This window comes from Candoia aspera, chromosome 2 (assembly GCF_035149785.1).
Source record: "Candoia aspera isolate rCanAsp1 chromosome 2, rCanAsp1.hap2, whole genome shotgun sequence".
NCBI lineage: Eukaryota > Metazoa > Chordata > Lepidosauria > Squamata > Boidae > Candoia > Candoia aspera.
The window spans coordinates 220653057-220669692 of NC_086154.1; the positions used below are offsets into that span (position 1 = coordinate 220653057).

The window sequence follows — 16636 nt, forward strand, 5'->3', positions numbered from 1 at the left end:
TGCTAAAAATATATATATAGCCCAGGTTGGTTGTGTTGTTTTAGCTCTAGGGTTAGTCCACAAGGAATGACTTTATTGCAGGTTTTTACTTTGTGGGTTATCAGGCAATTGGGAGTACATAGGAGAGAGTGAGTGCTAGTGAATGAGAAGAGAAAAAGAATGTGGCGTGGGATGAAAGCAGAGGATACGGACAAGGTTTGGTGGACAAAGATGTAATGGAGTCTGCTGGTTGATGAATGAAGATGGAGGAATGGAGAGAAGGTGAACATTTGAAATGGAAGGAACTGCCTGCATTGGTGCCAGTTTTGCTTTGGGACATGATGTGAGGCTGCCTTGTGGATTCTTCTGCCCTCAGAGAGTTTATCAGAGGTGAGCAGAGAGGCTGGCACTGCTGACAGGAAGAGTGGTTGGAGGGTGAGAACCACAAACTGTGACCACCACTATCTACAAAGTGGCAGCAACGACATTTGGAGTTGGAATGGTGAACAAGAGAGGAATCCCAGATCACCTAGAATAGTCCTGGCCCAATATTGGGCACTGAGAGAACCCTTGTCAGGTCCAGGAAGATGAGATTTACTGATGGGATGAAAGATTTGATTCCTGCAGGTGCCAGAGCTGAGGAAAGTGCTGCCAGTGTGGGTAACTGCAGCCACAATTAAACTCAGTCTGGGAAGCTTCTGAAGATTTATTGTAACACACATCAGATGACCTGGATTGGATTATAAGAGTACATTCCCTGGTTAAGAGTCAGGAGAACTCACATCAGTTTCCATCCCCTTTCAGGCAGGAGAACAGGAGTGAGGAGGAAGGATTTTGTGAGTTCTTATGAGTTCTTCCCAAAGTTGAAGGCCCTAGGATGTGCTGGGATGTGATGGGAATTAGAGGAGTGGTGATGGAATGAAGCCATTGGGCACCTCTGGGGATGAAACAGTGGGGGCTCAATTGGAATCATAATGGGAAAAGAAGTATGGCGGGGAGTATTGGGTGTATTGTCGAAGAAGGGGGATTCATACATTAATTCTAAGCCAGTGATCCCTCTCCTAGAGTCAGATTGGCAAGTTGAAAGGTGCTTTGGCCTTCAGCTGTTGTTGGAAAATATCAGGTCTCTCTACAGCAAAACTGCATCTGAATGACATGGTGATGGACAAGTGACTGGATCTGGTACACATGGAGGTCAGGAGGAGGGGGAGAGTCATCATAACTGAAGCCCTGCCCTTTTTGTACGTGTGTGTACTGTGATAATTCCTGTGACTCTTAGAAACAGGGAGCACTGTCTCAGGCATAACCAGATGCAAGTGCCTATGAATGGAATTGGGTCACACTGACAACCTAGGGCTGTTGCTGGCGTCCTGACTGCTTAACTCCCTGACAGCTCATGTCCACAAGCTCTTGGATCTTATCTCAGTGCTAGTGCTGGAGTTCCTGAGACTGTTACTTGAGCAACTTCATTCTTCATGCCCTGGGAGAGGAGTCTGGTGTAGCTTGTAAATTCATGGTCACCATGGGCTTGTCACAAGAAATTGCAGAGCCAACAGACATGGGAAGGCATATTTAATCTTCACATTGGAACAGATGACATTAACACCAGTCCTTTGTCTTGATCAAATCACTTTGTCTAACTACAGATCATGGATAACTTAGACTCCTGCAAGAATACTGGACCTATTACAACGTTGTACAGAAAATAAGAGAAGGGAGTGCTATATATGCACACCTTGAGCTGCTGGAGGAAAGGTGGGATACAAATCAAATACATAAATAAGCCAGCTAGCTAGCTTCTCACACCCAGTTATATGCTGCTACCCCAGACTGAGCTAGAGATCCTATGGAAGTTTTGAATTAGTGCCTTTGGCCCAAGCCACCTATGAGAACCATCATTATAGGTGAGCATTAATGTTATATTAATGAATTGTTTTTAATGAATTTGTTTTTATCTATTTTTCCTGTTGTTCCTGCCAAGTCTGTCTGGATTGGGGCAGGATAGAAATTTCAATAAATAGAAAAAAAAATAGCAAGTGGCTTTTTAAAAGTAATTTTGGACTAAATTTTAAAAATAATTTAGAAGTTAAAATGTTTTAAGTTCTCTAGCATTTACTCTCCACTCCCAAGTCTGATATTCTAATACTGGAATATGAGAAAGGAGTGCTCACAAATTGAGAAGGATGCTTTTTGCCTGTGCCATAAATGTGAATATATTTGATCAAGGCCACCACTCCAGTCCTCTTTAATTTGGCAGGGTATAACCAAGTTACACAAAAGCTCCTCTCTGTGATGGAGACCACCTTCAAACCTTCACCACATATGGGGCTGGGAAGCATTTCCTCATCATTCCACCTCTATGCTGTGTGAATGAGACATCTTTTACTTAGGTAAATATTTTGTTTTTAAAAAATTCTGAGATGAGGGGTTCCAATTATAGTAATGAGAGAAACAAGGTTAGGAAGTTAACTGTAGTCTGCTATTATGTCTTGCAGCAGTATCTAAACATACTGGTATGTGTTAAAATCTGCCAGACGTCACAAGAAGGGTACAGCGATCCAAGCTCTACCATTTTTGTACGTACGTTGACATCACATGTACATACAAAAGGAGGGAAGCCTGGACTGCAGTATTGCGCCTGCCATTCTGCAGATTGTAATTCTCCCCACAGACATGCCTGATGTCTTGACTGAAAAATTATGAAGTATCTGCCATCTCAAGGTTTTTTGTGGGAATCAGGTGAGAAGGAGGAGTCACAGGAAGCTAGGGCACATGAATGGGGTAACGAAGTATGGAAGCAAGCTGTCTATGTAGCTAGGATATGGCTTTTAATATCCTGGCCAAGGATCAACTCTGTGTTTGGTCTGTAAAAATCCACATATAGAAAATACTGAACTCAATGAATGATTACTTGGTAAAAAGACTTCAGGTCATAATTTTCCATTCAAGTTTTACTTTCTTGGTAGGTCATCATTCAATATTCATTTCAAGGTAAGTTATCCTAATAAAATTTATTATTAAACAAGTATGCCACCCAGCTCCTAACAACTCTTCGAAACCGATTAATAATAGAAGAGCAAATTCCAAGCAATGAATTCAATCACTGAAATAAACTTTCATACAAGACAAGAAACAGATGTGCTACAGTTAAGTGACTTTTAGAACAGTTTCTAAAAATAGTGGGGAAAATATGTCAAATTTGTATTTTCCCACTTTTACACCACAGGCTGTTGGCAATGGGCTGATTATCTTGCCAGAGAACTGACTCAGGAGTTGCAGAAAACTTTAGAAATTAAAAACAATTTTTTAAAAAAAAATTTCTTTCAAGAAAATAGGTCAAAAGCCACATAAGGTGAGGCCAACCATTTACTTTATAAGCAAACTTTATAACAACAAATCTGAGGCTCCTCTGATATGTATTAGTTATCCCCCCAAATGCAGCTAGTCACTGCACACCATAACAAGAACAGATTCATGCATACACCATGGCTATTCATTTCCAGTGGGCAATCCTTTCCCAGATAAAAAAATCACTGAGAAACCTCATTATAAAGTGAGCTGTAGGCAAATGCAGCTGTTTCCTCTATTACAATGGAAAGGAAAAAAGAGATTAAATTGTAGCAGTTCTCTGAATATTAAATAGGTAGTAGATTCCATGTCATAGTTTCTCAAAGGTATCAGATCCACAGAAACTAAATTCCTTTTGTTGTGTCAGGATCTACAATATATATGAAAATATATAAAATCAATGCATACATTTATATTACACATATATTTTTAGGAAAGAATGTAAAATGATATATAGTCAGGCGGATTATCTTTCCCATGTTTCAAAAGAGCAACACATACCAAGGGCCATAGAAAAGTATGGATATTACCCTTTTATTTTATAGTCAATGTTGCTTCATAGGAGAAAATCAATAATTAATATTATTTATGTTTAATCAATAAATGTAAAAATCCTTTCTTTGGCATTGGACAGTACTCTTCTGTTTACACTAGAAGGCCATGCAGAGTAGTTTCTTAACAAATCATTTTTCGCTATAATATAGCAGTGCAACTTGTAAAAATTGCAAGCATCTTTTCAAAATCAAACAAAACTGGTCCATAGCTTATGCACTGCAAATTGGGCATAACTGTTGTACAAGATGTCAAAGAAGAGACAACCCTTATGCTTTCAAAGCATATGCTCTCTGTATTCTTTCTTAAGAGATAAGCAAGTCTTTTCCAAGAAAATCAAAACTGTGCAAGGAATGGTTTTAAAAAGGCTCTGTTTCATAAACAATTTAAGCATTCCTTATTGTATCCACAAAAGTTAAGCTTTCACTTCTAAATAACTTACAGACCAAGAACATAACATGATTGCACACTCTTTCAGTAATAAGCAGCATATCTTAAAAGAGAATAACAATAATAAATATTAAAATGTATAATATAATTTGTTTGGAGATGATTTACACTAGTACACTTGGAGTAATTAATCATCTAGTGGCAACCTGAAAGTCATTTTTAAAAGAAAAACAAAACGAAGTTGTAATTAATCAGTGCTGTAAATAAATTGGAATGTTCAAATGCAGTGCTAAAACGTCATAACTTCCTATCATACCTATGTAGTACTGTAATTGTAAAATCTAAATGTTGAATATCACAGATGCAAATGCAGTTTTTCAGCATTTGTGTGTGTATGTACGTATTCATACATACTCACACCTCACACCATACAGGTTTTCTGTGTTAAGATATTTAAAAAAACGTACAAAATTAAACTTAGTGGTTTTCTTTTGATTTTTTTCTTCAAAACACATTTTAGGATTTTTAAAAAAAAATTATACTGAAATTAGTTTGAAATGCAAGTAGTAATTCAATTATACGTTTAAAAAAGTCAGCTCTAGTAATGTAAGTACTGAGGCTTAATTTCATTAGCCATTTCTCTTTTCTTTTGTTCCCAGTGCAAAACCAGCTACAGTTGAGTGTAAACTGGATTATTTTAAAGAACACATGGTTTTAGTAAAACATTTTGTCCTATAATGTAAAACTCATTGCATATGCACATATGATTAATATTAAATAATGTATTTCAGTGCTTATCCATGAGTAATTTCTTACAACAAGCTTAGTCAGAAACACAATTCACATTACATTAATTTTTGAGTGTTAAATTGCCATAAATTTCAGGTATCCATGTGCAAAACGTTTTGTTTTGTTACAGTATTCCAAAGAAATTTCTTGCCAGAATTTTTCAATAACTCCTTCCATGTTGTTTCTGCACACACCCATGTGCACACACACAGACACACCCACACACACACCTCATCTTCCTATGTTATGGTCTAATAACACTTTTCTGATCCAACCAGGTACCAAGTGCATGGCTGTCTACATTGTATAGACAATCTTGATGCAGTGGAGAATTAAGGATGATTTATGTTCATGTGTTGTTCCTAGCAAACATACGGTCCCCTCTCAGGGTGAGGTGCTGGAGCTGATACTGAAGCACTTCTGTATCGGCTGGTTCCTTGATGTTCATTCTGTCTAGATTGAGGTAGTCTAGGGATTTTGAGTGAGCTCTTTTACCTTTGAAAAGGCAGAGAGGCAAAGGACCATGAAATGCCTTGTATGGTTCATAAGGTAGTGGCTTGCTGCATTTATCCCCTGAGCTGGGCATCCGTCGCCTTCTACGGCCATTGATCGCTGGGATCTCGTAAGGCTGGTAATACCTGCTTCTGGCTTTGCACACTCGGGAAGAACGGGAAAGTCCTGAATCAAGCTGTTTGGAGCGCAAAGTAGGCCCTACCACTTCAACTTTATCCTCTTCCTCTACAGTACACTTTTGGGCTAATTTCAGGAGCTCCTCCCCAGTTGTGAAGCCAACCAAGTAGTTAGAATCCATGTGGAGGATCTGGTAACCTGAAACAGTCTGGCGCATTGGTGAGCATGGGGTGCTGGAGCAGCGAGGTTTCTCGGTGTCAGTCTTGCCTGTAGCACTCACTTCAGCGATAGGCAAGGGGAGAGTGGCTAGCATAGATCTGGCCTCTCCATTAATGTCAACTTCCATTTTAAGTAAGAATCCAATGGCCTAAAAATACAAAAACAGTTTTATTAGCACGATACAGAGAAGCACAGATGGAACTGGTGTCAGTTGAGAAATGGCAGTGATTTCTGTCTTTAGGTCTTGCTTTGCAGAGGGTTCCAAAGCAAGTCAGCACACGGTAACAAAGAGAAGACTGGAACTGGATTTGCATTCTGCTTTTGGCATAAAACTGTTCTGTGTCTTGACATATCTGTCATTCCTTTCTTCCTTCCTACCAGGTTCAGCTCCCAATCTTTGTCCATAAACTGAAAATAACATCTTCTCACTCTAGTACTAACTGTGCAGAGGAAACATAATGATCATTCTAACTATATTTCTATCACCAGATCTTACCCTAGTAGTAGAGCCAGAAGACAACAAATTAGAGGGAATCATACAGCTGAAAGCAGTAGAAGCAAGGATTCTTTGCAAGATAAAATTTAAAATGTCTTTTTATTTTCACATGCTGCCATCAGAGGCCAAGCCAGTGTTCAGTTTTCTTGAGGAAATACAGGCTAAATCCTTACAGAGCAAAAACAGCCATGTTTTCAGAAGATGGCTTCTGAAAACCATTCACAGTTCACCATTTATGGTTCTCTGTGGAGAACTCCCTTCTCCACAGAATTCAATGAAAATAATTTTCCCTTGCTTATCTCTTTTCATGCTACACTGAAATGAATCTGATACTCCAAGTGCACAGCTAAGCAATGACCTAAAAAGCCTTGCACATTTCTCATTACTTTCAGTGAGAGCTCTTGTTTCTGGGGGAGGGGTGGGGAACAAACCCTCAATTTCTGCTTCCAACTGGACCACAGCACGTGAACCTTGGCTCTTTCAGTATTTAGCTCAGACTGAAAGCAAAGTGTGTCCTCATATAAACCTCTTAATAAAAACTGCAGTGATCCAGAGATTAGGTTGATGCCCTTTTGCCAGTAGGTTAAGCCATTCTTATTTACAAAGGGATGTTCTGAGTTGCTGTTATCTGCCACCTTTTATAATATAACTCTTCTTTGCAATTACTTGCTTTTGTGGTATGGTGTTGTCATGTACTGACTGTAGTAGGATTTTAGCTTCTCTAAGTGATGCTTGAGCGTTAGAAGGGAGGACTGTATTTTCAAAACAAACAAACCATTGTTGTTCACTCATGCAACCCTTTGCCCACAAGACAATCAACCATCGAAGTATTCATCTACTTTCTGATATGCCAAAAGGGTCAAATGGATAGAGAAGACTCGTTCATACAAAACATTCAGCCATAGAAAGGGATCAACACGTATATTCTACCATTATCTAACCCCGATCACACTTTTTGCCAAGGCTGGGAGCTTTTCTGTGGCTGTCAAAACTTTGATTTCAAACTCCATTTCTGATCATTAAACGGTAGCAATTCTGATTTCAGACAATGTGAGTAACCTTGAAAAGTCTTTGACCATGATTAAAGAACCATGTAGGGAGAAGAGAGAGCATGCACCTTCTCACTATCTATCCTACATCTTATCATGATGCATTACTATGCCTGAAAGTTTCTTGTGCTAAATACACTAGAGACCACAAAATAAAAAAAAAATTAAAGGCACGAGTGCATCCATGCAATTTTATTGGCACTGTTATGGAAGTGGTTCACTCTCATTTCAACTTCCCAGTTCACACTACAATTCTAAGGATTCCCTGGTGGTCCCCCACCCATGTATTAATCGGGCCCAACCATTCCAACCCAGAGAAGGAAGGCTAGCCAAGTGTTGCTAACTGCTGAGATTTGCCAGCTTCAAACTAAACAAAAAAGACCAGCATTTTAGCAGCTTCCACCTCTCTCTCTCTCTCTCTCACTCACACACACAAGACACAGGACAAAAAATCTGCAATTATTATTTTTCTCTATCTGGCCTACTACTATTTGGACAAATATTGGCTAGGTTCACATCTCATTCTAAACTACGGGTTGCTTCACTAGGGTTTACTGAATAAATCATAATTGGGTATATTTCCACACCTTCTAAATCACAAACTATGGTTTACAAGCCTCAGCGCAAACAAAACCAGCAACAACAAATCATTGTTTTTAATTACATATTTACAATTTCAACTATGTTCTAGTAACAAATGCCATTTTGAAGCTATCAAACATTACACAGTGAAGTTTGGGTCCTATGGTACTGAAACCTCCTTGCTCTCTTGCACTGCAACCCCTGATCTCAGCAGAACATCCTCCCTTGGTTATAACTCCCACATCTGCAAAAGGGCCTGCGTGTGACCATTTGCTGGAGTCACTTGATAAGTCTGTTTGAACTGATTTTGAAGGAACAAGACCAGAAATAAGAAACAGGTTTTCTTTTTCATCACAATCATAGCAGAAGAATGTACTGATTTTTATAGGAGTTATTTTCAACCTGTAGCATATTTTACAAAATACACACCTAATAAACACTTTACTGAAGGAAACAATATACAATCCATGTGTACAGACTGCCCTATGTGCTGAACACACAAAAAGGCTACTTCCATTTCTTATGCAGAAATGCTTTCTATGAAAAATCAACTTGTGAAGTTATCTTTACCATACATAGAATTGATTTTTTAAAAACAAATGCTTCACCTTCGACCTCAGAGAAAAAGTGCACTAGAAAGAGAGATTTACATTTCTAAAAAGTAATAGCATCCTGCAGAAAGAAAGATCCAAGCTATAATTCTGTTAGTGCATTAATTTAGGGGGAAGCTCCAATAAATGTTGTAGTTGCTCCTCGTCAGCATGGACTTCTTATGCATACCATATAAACTAAAATAGTGGTAATCTCCACAGAAAACAACTCTGATGATTCAGCCTTCACAACAGTGCGCCCTGAGCCTGAGGATCACATGCTGTCTGGGAATTATGAGGCTGCAGTAGCAATATATCTTGAAGGCACCAGATTGGAAAGGCTGTGAGAGTCTGTAATCCGGCTTCCTTTTTATGAAAATAATAGCTCACCAGTATCTTAAAGAAGGGGGGATCCTTGAAGTGCTTTGTGTAAAACGAAGCTAACTGAACACATAATCTTCAAAGGCAGAAATTAATCGTGAAAATGGGTATTCATTTTTTATTACAGATATACAAATTTGTACAGAAAGTGCACTCTCAAAGCGTATGTTTTTATATGTACTAGGTTTTATGTGTACTATTAGAAATATGATTTATAGAGTCTATATTCTTTCTACCCATAGGTTTATGATTTATATACCAAGGTAAAATTGAAGATCAATGAGTTTTAAATCACAACCGAGCATTTTACTGATTGGATAGCCAAAGTCCTAGATGCGATTTTAGTTGATTCTGGGTTTTTTTATTTTTGATAAGTGATTTGATTATTTTGACTGGAATCCAAAATCTTGCAACAGGCCTTTTCCTCATTCTTCTCTGCCCCCAACTGCTCTGGATATTTGGGGGGAACACTCTGGAATAAATTTTGAGGGTATCCCAGAGGGGTTTAGTCATCCTCTTCTAGTTTTACTAATAGAAACTTACCACTTGAATCTGCCCTTTCTTTTAATGCTGTTATTATAAGCCTCTTTGCCAAGACTTGATCTAAAAAATGAAATTAATACAAAGAAAATGGAGTGTTCTTCACAAAATCTGCTGCCCTCCTCTCTTTTACCATTACCATACAGAACAGCTGTTCTTCAGGTTCTTTAATTCTAGTTCTGCTTTACAGGTAGCATCAGTCAGGAAACTATGTACTGAAATAAGCACACCACATTGACCTGCAGTTAATGTGGATGTACATTAGCAGGCCTGCACTACCTGCAGCCTGACAAGTAGCCTTGTATGCTCGCTGGCATTTTTTGAAAAAAATCCAATCCACTGGTGCCAGGAAGGATCCACCACTGCCTAAGTTTTCATAGCCACTTCCACCCTAAAAGACATGCTGCTGAGTACCTCCAGGCCTCACAGACACAGCCAGTTCCATTGCTGCTGCACCACCAAACAGCTGATCTGTCCACCAGCTGTTCCTTTGTGAATCACAATTATTTTTGAGGTAATAATCTGGTGTTTTCCCCTCTACGAGTCGTGCAGGCCTGACATTAGCATGGTAATTATGTATCTGTCCATGCAATAAATCATGGTCATGTTGGAATTATCAAGGATCAACTCAGCATTGTCTCATAAGCATAAGGGGGTCGCTCTAGCAAACACATCTCTATTGTGCTTGTGGGATGTCAGATGGGTCACCTGATTTCCACTTCCTCCTTCTTCTTGGGCTTGGGGATTAACAATCTCTATTACCCTTCTGGCACACATGCAACCAGGAGGTGCTGCAGGAATGCAGCCCTCCCACCATCTCGCCTGCACACAGACTTTCTATTCTACATAGAAAACGTCTACAAAGAACCAGTGATGATTAAGTGCTTTCTACTATGAATCTACCTGTATCCAGATCTACTGAATAAAAGTAAACTATCTCTACTTTTCTTCATCTAACTCCTATGTGAAGACTGAATTTATTTCTGAACGTAATTAAGCTTAATGTGCAAGTTCCTTTTTTTGGTTCACACTTCTGCTCTGCAAGATTGCTGTTTGCTGCTTGGAGTTCTTTTATTAACATTTAAAAACTCCATCAGGTCATACTAATATTACTTTTAATATGGACCAATGAACTTGGAAAGTACATTTGTTTGTCACACAACACCTGAGTAATGCTTGTGTTTTCCTGAGTAATGCTTGTGTTTCAGACTGCTGAATATTGCACAGGACAGCTGGCTGATCCTTTCTTTGCTGTTTTGTACAAATAATTTTGAAGGCTAACAAACTTTTGCTTTCAATGTAAGGGATACATTTTTATATAAAGATCTCTGTTATTTAGCATATGGCTGACAAGTGTAGGAAATAGCTAAGTCAGCACTGGATTTCTCTGAAATGTCATATTTATATCAGTTACTGTTCCATAAAGACAACAAATCTCACACAAACTTTGGAGACTAAAAGTGTTAAGAATGAAAAATAACATCTCTTCTTGTAGGATTTATTTCTTACTGCTCTGATCATCCTTGTGATCTTCTCTGGACCTGTCCAGTTGATCTGAATCCTTCTTAAAATGCATTTCCTCAAATTGACATATTGCTGAAGATTTGATCCATGCAGAATAAAATGACATTTGCCTTGTTCTGCAGCTATATCACACTGCTGACTCATATTCAGTTTGCAGTTAACTGCTATTCTGAGATCATTTTCACATGTAATGTTACTCAGGCAGGTAACCTGAATTCAGTATGTATTCATTTGATTTCTATTTCCTAAGTGAAAAAATGCATTTGTCTATATTTAATTTCATTCTGTTACTTTCATCTTAGTATAGTTTTAAATTGTATTTGTTTTCTAGAGTATTAGCTATCCCACTCACTACTGCATCAAATCTGATAAGCATTCCCTCCCACTCTTCATCCAAGTCATTAACATGTTGAAGAAAAATATCAATAAGAAAAATGAAGGATCTCATTTGATACTTCAGCTTAATGAGAATCCACTAAGAACAGACATTTCCTGCAATTTCAAGCCAGCTATATCCTTCAAGCAAAGAGGACATAGCTGAAACGTTCTAGAATTTTTGTCCACTCAGCTATGGCTGAAAAATACCCATGATACATGTCTGCATTTTTCCTGAGAGAATAATAGTAAGAGAAAAGCATAAGAGGTATTTTTTCTCCTTATTACCCATGTAAAATATCACGCGCAAATCATTTTTGTTATGGATGATAATTAAGCCTGGTTCATTGTGAAAATGAGATCACATCAACCAGTCTTAGTCCCTAGCCATTACTCTCCCTAGCAACAGATGTTTCCTTGTTATGTTTTCAGCGTACAGATGTCTGAAAGCATTTATACAGTGCATGCATATTATCTTTTGTTGGATTTATTCTCCAGAACATCTTTCCTATGTGTAGTTCAACAGTTCCTTGCACATTCGTATGTGAAAATCTCCAATATTCTCAGCCAGTGGGCATTTTCAGAATACGTATAGCACTTACGACAGAACAGTTAAATGGTAGATTTGCCTATTCATGAAATGGCTATGATCGTAATTATAGCCAGTTAGAAAACAATTCCAAATTATACTAATAGGGATATAAACTTACCCAAGAAAAAGACAGAAGTGAGGGGCTGAGCTTCAAAATAATGCTCTTTTGAAGCTACAGTTTCTACTTCGTAAGGAAAAAAAATAAATCCAAAATCAAACTGATGAAGTTCAAAGACAAGCAACACCCTACACAAAGAGAGAAAGAAGACAGACACATAGGCAACAAATATACATAGTTCATTATAAGAACAAGCAGACAAAAGATAGACTACATGAAAACAAAACCAACCAAAACAGCCAAAAAATAAAACATAAAAGAGGCAAAGCAGACATGAACAAAAACAATGTCTCCTTCCTACTTCCTCACCTTTATTTTCCAAAATTCATCTGGGGTCCATGGAAGTCCCAGAGGCATTCCTGGATATAAATATGGTACTGGAGGCTGGCAGATCCTTCATACATTTGTAACATAGATTACAAATAAATACATAAATAATACAAATTCATAAAGGACTGGGAGCCTGATGGGCACCAATAAGGTATCTTTGCATATAAATACTTCTAGCATATAATTCTGTATCATACAATGTTATATTAGTTTTAATGAAGTTTTTTTTTTTCCAAACTGGAATCAGGCATGTCTCTCTGATAATATGCAGGCTTACACTCACGTGGGCTTGTATAAGGCTTACTCTAGTGCGCCAGGAATCAGATTGAACATTAATTTTATACTTATGGATGGATGCCTTTTTATATCCCTCTCTGTATGTATCTATGTGTATGTGTGTATGTATGTATACACACATGGGGTTCCTTCAGCCGTAGCCTGATCATATAAGAAACAGACCACCTGACACCTTCTTAGAAGTTTTTCATGGATTCATTATTAAATATCAAATGGGAGACAATATACAAAACTTATGTTTTAGACATTAGCATACCTTCACCCTCTGTCATTCAAAAGGATATAGCATGCATGGTATACCTCAGTTCTCCTAAACCTGTGAAGTGTAATACTAGAAGCAGGCCTGGGGTTTTGCTCATTAGAAAGTTACCTATAGAAAGGGCAACCGCAGATCAAAACAGAGCTTAGCAATTTTGCACCAAAGTAGAAAATAATGTTTAATTTTACTAGATTGCTGGATAAGGTTTTGGGGTACAATTTTTTTTTACATTTAGTGTTATTGTTGGGCTAATCTTTTAAATCAGTTGCCATTAGTTATCTTATTGTTGTTAATAATGGTTTTAAAATATATTATTATTGTAAATATTCATAGGCTGAAACAGCTTTGTGACGTTTCTTTTCTTTTACTCTAAAAGCCATTCTCAAAATGCAAACAAATTTTAGAAGTGAAGCTGCAGAACTGAAAGTCCTGGGACTGTTAAAAAAAAGTATCAGGTGAGAAATAAAGGCAGGGCAGGAAAGCAGTATTTATTTATAGTATGCTGTCATTGCTGAAAATATCCAGCAGTCATCTTATCTGGGGAAAAAAAAACTCTAACGTTTTTAACTACTTCGCTGTTGATGAAAACATATTTTTCAAGCCTAAATGCTAAATTCATTTTATTTGCAGTCATGCTGCTGAGATTCCCTTCATTATCTAGATCTCAATTAGAGGACCAGATCTAGGGAAGATACATTTGAATGCAAGCCAAATGAAAAGAGATCTCTCTCTGTTATGCAGGGAATCTGAACCTGCCAAGAGCTCTCCATAGTGCTACTTCCTTTTATGGACAATGAACCAAGGCAGCAGTACCAGGGAGAGTCCCTGAAGCACGTGGGCACTCACACACATACACACATGCATAGGAACTACGCTTCAGAAACAGCTCTATTCCTCAATGCAGCTTTAGCCCTCTGTCTCACTAGGATGACAGAAGTGCACTGAAGTATATGCTGCAAGCGGCAGATGAGTAGCAAAACTTCAGAGCTCTACCACCTTCTTTCCGTGAAACTGCAAACACAACACACATGCACCAAACATGAAAAGCTGTACAACGATGGAAGCTTGCTTAGATTTGTGGTTTTGCTCCTTGTCTTCTTAAAGTCTTATACAATCAAAGAGTTTAATACAGTCAACTTACTTAAAATCGAAGAGCCAAACCATATATAAAGGAATCACACGGCTTTCACACAAGATATATGCCCCATATTCAAAAGATAACAAGGATATGTAGGTTCTAGCAAGGATCAAAGATCCATAAATGCCACTGAAACTGGCATGTTTAAATATAGATGGAACTGCTCATCTGAATGTGATTTAATGTGATTTAATTTAATAAGTTTAATAAGTTTAATCTTGAACACTTCATTAAATAACCAATAAGCAAAGGCTTTTAGTCTAAGAGCTAACATCATACATGCTACACTACACAAAAGCTTAAATAATATCTTAGTCAAGTACATGCATGAAACTATAAATTTACACCCTGTACAAAGGTACGCCAACAACATACACTCTGCATAAAGTATGCCAAGACAATCTGCAGTTATTTTATACATACCCCCCGCACGAATTTGACCTACACACATCTCTGAACGAAATCCAATACATCGCTTTACTGATCCAGATACACGCAGACACAATGAACACACTGCGTCACAGATGCTCGAGAATGTGCGCGCGCACCAAGATTTATACATTCACATGCATCTGACGGGCACACGTAAACCCAGCTAGCGTTGGCGTGTTTACCTACATCCGCGCATAGGTGACCTTTAAAAAACCGGCGACCTCATCGTCGCCGTCGTGAATCGAAGAGCAAGCCTCCGGCTTCCAAGAGGCAAGGCGCGCCCGTTATGTTTACAAGCATTTACTTCTCGAGGGTGGCGCCCACCCACCAATCCATCCGCAAGCACACACAGGCTCTGCCCAAGGGACGCCGCGCCGCAGTCAGCGGGTGGGTGCGCGCCTGCCTGCCTGCCTGCCCGCTCACCCGGGTTCGCGCGGTCGCTCCTTGTCCTCCCGGCTGGCGCTGCTGTCTCACTCCCCTGCTCTGCAGCTTGCAGCTGCCGGCGCCCATCCCGCCTGCAGGCTGCAAGGGCGCGCCGCAACCCCTCCAGCAGCCCAGCCGCCGTACGCCTCGCAAGCGCCCCACCCCCTCCCAGTCCTGTCGCACCATCGCGCTCCCGGGCTTTCCCACCTGCGGTCCAGGATGCCGGGCCTGCGGGCCGCGCTCCCGCCGCCCGCGACGCTGAAGAGGCGAAAGAGCGAGAGAGAAGCAACCGGCGGCCCCTCCCCGCTCTCTTATTCCGCCGGCCTGGGGCGGGGATTGGAGTTGGCGTGGCGTGGCGTGGCGGAGAGCCGCTCCCCCTGCCGCTGCTGCTAGCCCGCCCACTGGTACCTTCGTTAGGGCCTTCCTTATTTCCAGGCCTGGCTCGAAGCATGGGAAACGCGGAGCGTTTAAGCGTGTTTTTGCGCTCTCCTAATGGCGCCTTTCTTCCCCATCCGTCCCCGCTCCCTTGGCAGCCGCTGCTGCCTTTCGCGCGTTTTTGTTCAATCAGACCTGATGGAACTTGTGAGGTCATAAAGGAGGAAAAGAAAGCACTTCAAAGACGAACTTCTTTTTCTCTCTATCGCAATCCAAGACATGCTTGGTCGGAAATAAACCTCATGGTTCTTTCTTGTCGGACGCGTTTAGGCCTTCGTGAGGGTGTGAGCTTTGTTTCTTTAGTTCATGAAATCTGGGACTGTAATAAGGCTGACAAGGTGTTATAAAATCCATTTACCTCAGCAGGTAGCAGTCCCTGACTGGCCCTGGCCCTAAACAGTTAGTACTTGGATGAGAAATTTCTAGGACAGTGTTTCTCAACCTTGGCAACTTTAAAATGAGTGGACTTCAACTCCCAATATTGCCCAGCCAGCATGCTGGCTGGGGAATTCTGGGAGTTGAAGTCCATGCTTTCCAAATTTGAGAAACTGTTGCAGGGAATACCAGGGCTGGTGGGCTTCACTGGGAAGCTGAAAACATCCTGGAAGACGACAGGACAAACCTCTTATGTCCTGTTGTCAAGAAAACTGTCTGGACATGTCAGTAAAATCACCAGGGTTCAAGCTCAATTTTATCCCTTTAGAAGCTTCCTTTTTTTCTTGAACTGAAAGTTGACAGTTTTGAAGATCTGGTATTGAAATCACTTTCATTTTTTACCTCTTTTATTGTTCCTCCAGCCATCATAAATGGTCCCTATAGCAGGGTGAGCCCTGATCTCTCTGGGTTTCCTATCAATCCTACTACTTTTCCTGGCCAGATTTCACCTAAACACTCCTGTGCCTTCCTAATGCAACTGTCTCCTTCCTGGGTACATCTCCATCATCTGTTGTTATGAATTTCCTTGTAAAAGAAGAAACTTTTCCCTTCTTTGGATTTTAAAAAAAAGAAAGAAACCCTGAAGTGTTGGCTAGGCTGTCGACACAATTCTGAAGGAACTACTGTAGCCCTTGGTCAGTGATGGAAATATTTTCAATTTCAAACAAATGATGAGTTATCCAAATGTTTTTACTGACAAATTTAAATCAGAAAGGAAACATATCATACTTAA

General features: G+C 39.6%; 1 protein-coding gene across 2 annotated transcripts; it reads right to left on the minus strand.

Moving 5' to 3' along the window:
• Positions 1–5273: 5273 nt before the first annotated feature.
• Positions 5274–15328, minus strand: MACIR (macrophage immunometabolism regulator). Of its 2 annotated transcripts, none has more exons than XM_063295372.1 (2): positions 15241–15328; positions 5274–6055 (listed from the first exon to the last, which is right to left on the minus strand). In XM_063295372.1, exon 2 carries the CDS (start codon positions 6032–6034, stop codon positions 5408–5410), a length of 627 nt encoding a protein of 208 aa, XP_063151442.1. In that variant the 5' UTR covers positions 6035–6055; positions 15241–15328; the 3' UTR covers positions 5274–5407. The 2 variants fall into 2 exon arrangements, with proteins under 2 accessions (XP_063151442.1, XP_063151443.1); XM_063295373.1 differs by lacking the exon at positions 15241–15328 and adding an exon at positions 12155–12221.
• Between the last annotated feature and the right edge of the window lie 1308 nt (positions 15329–16636).

Coding starts and splice junctions, on each gene's coding strand:
- MACIR (XM_063295372.1), bottom strand. CDS start 6,034: ATGGAAGTTGACATTAATGGAGAGGCCAGATCTATGCTAGCCACTCTC.